Source organism: Penaeus monodon, chromosome 42 (assembly GCF_015228065.2).
Source record: "Penaeus monodon isolate SGIC_2016 chromosome 42, NSTDA_Pmon_1, whole genome shotgun sequence".
Lineage (NCBI taxonomy): Eukaryota > Metazoa > Arthropoda > Malacostraca > Decapoda > Penaeidae > Penaeus > Penaeus monodon.
This window is the reverse complement of record NC_051427.1, coordinates 25,006,169-25,013,281: the sequence shown is the minus strand read 5'-3', so window position 1 is coordinate 25,013,281 and position 7,113 is coordinate 25,006,169. Positions and strand designations below refer to the sequence as shown.

The following is a 7,113-nucleotide window of genomic DNA, read 5'->3' as shown; positions in this document are numbered from 1 at the left end:
ATTTGCTTTTAATTGATATTATCAATGCTAATTATACAGAATATTATCTTAGTTAGGTAATTTATTCATTTTGTCATTTAGCATTCCAAGTAACACCCTAAAATTTGTGTTGTTTGACAGGTAATGAATACCCAGCCATGGTGGAATATGCCCCATTTCAGAAGATACCAAAAAGAACTGGAAACAAGAAGAAGGATATACGAGCAGGGACCATAGACCAGGACCCAGACTTTATGGCATTCTTGGAATCACTAGAAAAGCCAGAGACAGTCCAGCTTCCAACACTAGAGGTCGTTCTGGAAGAGATACAAGCCCATGAACGGGAGTTGAAAGGTATAGATGAACAGATGTGCTTGTCCTAGTTTCTTCTTTTTTCATTTTAATGTTATGTTTTTTTTCATTGGCCATGAGGAGACTCTGATCTGTGGATGTTAGTCTTTCCTTAATATGCAACTAACTTGTACATAGTCTAAGCTTTGTTAAAAAGAAACTAATTTCCCCTCAAGCAGCTGCTGTGAATGGATTTAATATTATTATAGCTAATATAGGTGATACAATTGAGTAAAACTTACATAGAGATATTTATTTTAAGACAGTCAGTGACATTGTCAATAACTGGGTAAACTTTACTTGTATATATTTAGTTTGAGATAAGCTAAGCCATTGTCAATAAGTAAAATTAAAAATGGATCCTAATCATATACTAAGTGTTCTTTCACCTTTTATTATTATTATTACTAATAATAATAATAATAATAACAATAATAATGATAATAATATTTTTATTACTGATCTCATTTATATTAATTTTGATTATCATTAGACACATTTTACTTAGTTAATGGTATTTATTTCTTAATCTTTTTCAGCCAACAACGGAATCATAAAGGTGAAGACTCCACTACTTGAGTTCATCGAACAGAAAAAAGCAGAGAAGTTACGAACAAAAGAGGAGCGGCGAGAGGAAAGGAGGAGGAAGGAATTTGAGAGGAAGAAAGCACGGGAGGAAGAGAAGAAGAAGAGGAAGGACTTCAGGGATCACAGAGAGGTTAAGAAAGAGGACGTGAGAGAGGTGAAAGAGGATGGCTCCGTGAAAGCGAGAGAAGTGAGTGATTATCATGTTGGAGGAATGCTGTTTATTTTCTTCTTTCCGTTTCTTTTCTCTTCTTTTTTTCTTCTTTTTTTTTCTTCTTTCTTTTCTTTTATTATTATGACTTTATTTTTTTTTTTTTTTAATTTCCTTATTATTATTAATATTGTCTTCATTTTTATTAACAAATTATTACCATTACCATTTCTAACATGTGGTTTCTGATGATAATAGTAATAAGTTCTTGTCCTCTTTTATATGTTTGGGGAAAATTTCAGATCACTTTTTTTTAAGAAATAAGATACGTTTTATATCCATCTTGGTGTTATTTGTGTAAAAAAAAATATATATATATATACAGTCTTTTTCATCATATTTCTAGGGCCATACAAATATTTGGAAAGAGAAATAAACTGAATATTTTGAAGGTTTTTTGTTAAGTCGTTAACCTGCCTTCATATAGGTTTTGCGACCAGAGAGAGGGAAAGAGCCGTATGCTGGCGATGGGAGACCAGAGAAGACGAGACAGGAGAGAGACAGAGAGCGTTTTGAGAGGGAGAAGGAGAAGCAGAGGAGAAGAGACGAGGAAAGGCAGAAGCAAAGGGAGAGAGAAAAAGAGAGGAGGGAGAAGGAAAAGCAGATGAGAAAAGAACGAGAGAGAGAAGAAAGGTAGTGTTTTTCTTTCATCTTTCCATTCCTTTCTTCATGATTTCCTATTCCCTTTAGTCGTGTGCTTATTGCTTTATTTTTCTATTGATTTTGATACAAGAATTGGAAAATTATTACACATTAATTACAGACTAATTACACACATCTATAATCTTCCACATAGCAGTTGTAGCCCAAATATGCAAAATGAACAATGGTTGTGTTTAATTTGATGGATTTGTCTTATATTTCGCTGCTTTTTAAACATTTTCCTGGTTATCCTTATTAAATTGGCATGATATATTTCTTAGAATGAGAAGACTTGAAGAGAAGGCAAAGCTAAAAGAGGAAGACAGAGGGAGATACAGAGATGATGCAAGAGAAGAAACAGCAGAAGACAAGAAGAATTGGAAGAGAAGAGAGGAGGTGAGGGAGGAAGCAGTGACGGAGGAAAGGACACAAACGGGCAAGTTAGAGGGTGCAAAATCCAAGCGTTACAGTGAAGGTCGACGAAAGGAAGAAAGAGAGAGGGAGAAGAGAATGAAGGAAGAGAAGAAGAGGACAGAGAAAGAGGCAAAGCTGGGAGAAGTTGAGGAAGAGGGGCATGAGAGACAGGAGGAGAGAGTAGGAGGAGTTAAGGAAAAGGAAATTGTGACAATTAAGCCTAAGGAGGCCAGTTCCTCAAACCAAGGAGAGACAAAGCAGGAAGAGAAATCACCCACTAAACACAGCCAAAAGGAAGGGGAAGTGGAGAAGGAAGGGGGACAGAAAGAAGAAGTTAAATCAGAGGAGAAAACCAGGAAAAGGAGAGAAAAGGACCCAAGGGCAGAGAGGAGAATACGCAACAAGGTAAAAAAAGAAAAGAAAAGAAAAAGAAAACGCTCTCAATCTCACACTCACTCTTAAATCACTTTGACTCGCACACACTGAGTCACATAGACTAGCACATAGACATGTATACACACTCATACACACATGCACACATGCAAGTGCAGAAGCACACACACATGCACTCACACACACACATGCACATGCACACACACATGCACATGCTCACACACATGCACACGCTCACACACATGCACACACAGGCGCACACAGACACGCATGCACACACACATGGAAATTACTCTCTTGCTATAAATTTTTTTGTTATCTCAAAGAAATGTTGCACAACAGTTATCAGGCAGTATGAATCTATAATTGTCAAAAGGTGTTCTTTACTTCCTGTTATGTCTCTAAGTATTAAAGAATTATAATGGAAGAACACCCCTGAACAAAGCCAGTTAATGTGCTGAATGCATTTGTCGTTAGCTATTTACAATAAATATTTCTGATTAATATATATACATATGGTTTATATATATTATAGACCAGCAGTGCAATGATTAATTTAATCCATCCAGTGATTGAATTTTTCTTCATATTCTTTAAGGTTATGCCCTAAAGTCTTGCCATCTCTAAAGATTATACAAAATTTATCACCTGTAGTGATTTACCGAACCCTAGTCCTAATTCCTCTTTGTACCCAATACCCCACAGGACCGACCAACCATGGCCCTCTACCGCCCTGGCCAGACCAGGCTGAGCGCAAACAGGGCCAAGCAGGACCGCACAGAGGCCGATGACACTTCCTCCTCGAGCCCCAGTCCCGTCATGCCCTCAGGGGGAGGAGAGACAAGTAAGAAGCCTGCAGAGTCCAAGAAGGATGAAGCCCCTGGCAGTGGCAACCCCTGCCCTCCCCCCAAGAGCCCAGATGGCAGCCAGGGCGAAAACACGACAAAAGAAGAAGCAACGAAGGAGGACGTAGAGGTCGCTGGGTGGATGGGGAGTGGGAGGACTGAAGACCAACCTTCGGAAATCAAAAGGGAGACAACAGATGACATCAAAGTGAGGGATGGGGCTGAGGATATGGAGGTGCAGGATGGAGGGGCAGAGGCAACCAAGGAGGGCAAGAAGTACCCAGGGGTGAAAAGCATGACCTTCCGGAGGAGTGTTAGCCGGGAGTGAAAGGCTGTTGTGATGATTCTCTCTCTCTCTCTCTCTCTCTCTCTCTCTCTCTCTCTCTCTCTCTCTCTCTCTCTCTTTCTCTCTTTCACTCTTCTCTTCATCTCTCTCTCTCTACTCTCTCTTCTCTCTCTCCTCTCTCTCCTCTCTCTCTCTCTCTCTTTCTTCTCTCTCTCTTCTCTCATTCTCTCTCTCTCTCTCTCTCTTTCTACTTTCTACTTTCTACTTTCTATCTGTATCTATATCCATCTATTTTTTTCTTTATTACAATTTATTTTTACCTCTCACTGTCTTGCCCTTTTTGCCTTTGGCAATGTGATGCTTTCATGTAACAGAAAACACCAATATACTGTACAAATAAGTGTTATCTTAGATTAAGGAGAGTGTTTTCATGTTGGATCTTCCTGTGTTGGTGGTATTGTCTTACATCATCTTTTTCCTTTTGTCTTCTATCCATTTTCATCTACTGTTTCATCATTTTCCCCCTTTGTCTTCCATCTTTTCCCCCCAATATTTTTTTCATATATTCCTAATTCTGTTGATTTTAATTTCCCTGCCATTTCAATTTTCCCTTACATTTCCTTGTTTCTCCTTTCACTTCCACTATTTTTTTTTTCTTTTTTTTCATTGTTTTCCTCTGTTATTATTTAAAATATTTGTACTTGTCTTATCCACTCTACCTATACTTTTCCCTTTCTACATAGTTGATTATATTATTTCTTGCTTCCTTATGATTCATTTTATGAATTCAGAATTGAAGAAAAATCATGTGACTGTAGTAAGAGATTTTGAATTGTCTGGTAAACAATTCTGTGATTTATTTTCCTAAGATGCTTCCCTTTTGGTTGACAATAGCCAGAAAGACAGTAAGGTAGTTACTATTTACATTTCCATATATTTTGAGTTAATATATTTTGTCTGCCAGTTTCGCATGACGATTCGCATGCTGATGTACTTTGCACGATTTATTTTATTAGAGCGTTGTGCTGCTATATTGCAATGAGTTGTGTACATTTTGACCACCAATTTATGCACTTTATTCAATGGGTATTGGCTTCTTTTTATTGTACTGTTTTCCAAGCAGATCTTATGTCTTAACACTGTATTGGTATGTCTACATTTATTTCTCAAAAATTGTGACTAGTTTCTTTATTTTGAATTATCCTAAACTCTTTTTTTCCAGTTTTTTTTAACTGCTTCGTTATCTAAATTTTCTTCCCTCAATCATCATTTTACTTTCCAATTGATAATTATTTTTATTTTTATTTTCCTCATTCTTATCATATACCCATCTCCACTTTTTTATTTCTTTGTTGCTTTTTTTATTCGCTTCCCTCCTCCCCTTTCTCCTGCATTTTTTTCTCTTCCTTTTTCTTCAGCATGAAGTGTATCTAAAGGAAGACATTGTTTTCGACTCTACATAAAATAAGACAAAGGAAACCAGTTGAGAACAAGAAGGTTGTTCATTTATCTCTTTTATAAAACATGACCTGAGAAATGTGCCTAATTTAGTGTTTGTGAAGAAAATCCAGTGCAAAATACCAGTATATTGCAAGGAATTTTTTTTTTTTCCTTTTTCTTTTTATTAAGATGCCTTGTGATTTAAGTTGTTGATGAAAGTGCAATCAAGGTTTTCATACATAGAAGCTGGTGTTTGCACTACTGCCTGAAAATAAAGACGTCATAGATTATTGTCTTTTCCTTTTTTCGTGTGTGTGTGTGTGTGTGTGTGTGTGTGTGTGTGTGTGTGTGTGTGTGTGTGTGTGTGTGTGTGTGTGTGTGTGTGTGTGTGTGTGTGTGTGTGTGTGTGTGTGTGTGTGTGTGTGTGTGCGCGCGCGCGCGTGCGTGCGTGCGTGCGTGCCAGCGTGCGTGTTCGTATGAGCGTGTGCATGCGTGAGCGTGTTTGCTAGGTCGAAATTAGCACTTCTGAGTTTGCGTGTTAGCACGTGAACATACTGACCGTGTCACATTCGAAATCGGTTTTGAAATCTTGTTCACATGAACCTTGATTTTGTGACAATCATGACTGAAAATACTGTGGTAGAAAGGAAATGACATGCCCATTAAAACAAAATACAAAACATATACCAACAACACCCCAAACTTCTTGCTTTTACACGAAAACAAAACACATGGTTGATCGTTCCGTAGCCTCCACACGACCCCCGCATTCCTCAACGCTGGGAGTCCTTAACGTGTTAGGCCTTCGGTACAACGGGAGCAGGAAGGGAATTCAAGATATTTGAAGAAATTTGTGGGGAAGAGAACAAAATTTCTATTTTACGATGGAGATATAAAGCGTTAAACCTCAGACAGAACAGCGTTTTCACATTTGTTGAGATGTAATCTGCCTGCTGGAAACCTCGCAATTATCATTACTGATGGTTTTGTCACCACTTAAACCACATTTTGGACATTAAACTGAAGTACCTCTTTCGACTTTGCGTGAGTACCTGCACGCATACGCACACGCGCGCACACACGTGTGTGTCTGTGTGTGTACACATATATGTGTGTGTATGTACATACACATGCAGTCCATTTCCCTGAAGAAAAAAAGGCCTTTTAATCACAGTTGAACCGCTTCCCAGCCTCTCTTCTGCCTCCTTGAAGCCCATCGTTCGTCCCTCGACAGCCACGAGCCGTCACGTTTAAATGAATGAGAGTAATTTCGCTCGCTTCTGGCAGCAGCTGCATGCGGTGTCTCAACCTTCACACACCGACTTCAGTTCCATATCCTCGTGCGTTTTCTGCAGATTAATTGATAATAAAATTCTTATGGGGGCCTTTTCCTTGAATTTCAAATTTCGTGTCGAACGAACTTCGGTTAACCGCAAACCAGTAGAATTTAAATATAGAGGCATGTTGTTACGGTGTTCACAATTGTTGTTGCTTGTTCTTGTAAATTTTTGTTGTGTTGAGAATGTTTAATCAATGACAAATTGGTCAATTTGTTACCACTGGCATTGCTATTATCATCACTCTTGCTATAATCATCATAATTTTCCTATTACAATTATTCCTGTCATGTTTTGTCGAGAAAGAGGAAGGAGGTAGGAAGAGCAAGAAATATAATCAGGGTGTATAGGAAAAGTAGGTTTAGACAAAACAGATAAACAAGGAATATGTGTGTGTGTGTGTGTGTGTGTGTGTGTGTTTGTATGTTTGTAATCCGGGCTTGGGACCAGCACTGACTTGGGCTGGCCTTGGCCACCCAGTGGCTAGGTAGGCAATTGAGGTGAAGTTCCTTGCCCAAGGCAACAACGCGCCGGCCGGTGACTCGAACCCTCGAACTCCGATAGCCGTCGTGCCAGTCTTGAGTCCGATGCTCTAACCACTCGGCCACCGCGGCCTTTTTTTTAACGGCA

General features: G+C 38.8%; 1 protein-coding gene across 1 annotated transcript in view; it reads left to right on the top strand.

Moving 5' to 3' along the window:
- Positions 1–5,436, top strand: part of LOC119599374 (regulator of nonsense transcripts 3B-like) — a 7,370-nt gene extending 1,934 nt beyond the window's left edge. The window contains exons 3-7 of the mRNA XM_037949145.1: positions 121–333; positions 870–1,105; positions 1,554–1,759; positions 2,050–2,587; positions 3,281–5,436. Coding sequence (XP_037805073.1) covers positions 121–333; positions 870–1,105; positions 1,554–1,759; positions 2,050–2,587; positions 3,281–3,748 — 1,661 coding nt within the window. The 3' untranslated portion in view covers positions 3,749–5,436. The remainder of the gene's footprint in view (positions 1–120; positions 334–869; positions 1,106–1,553; positions 1,760–2,049; positions 2,588–3,280) is intronic.
- The last annotated feature ends 1,677 nt before the right edge of the window (positions 5,437–7,113 follow it).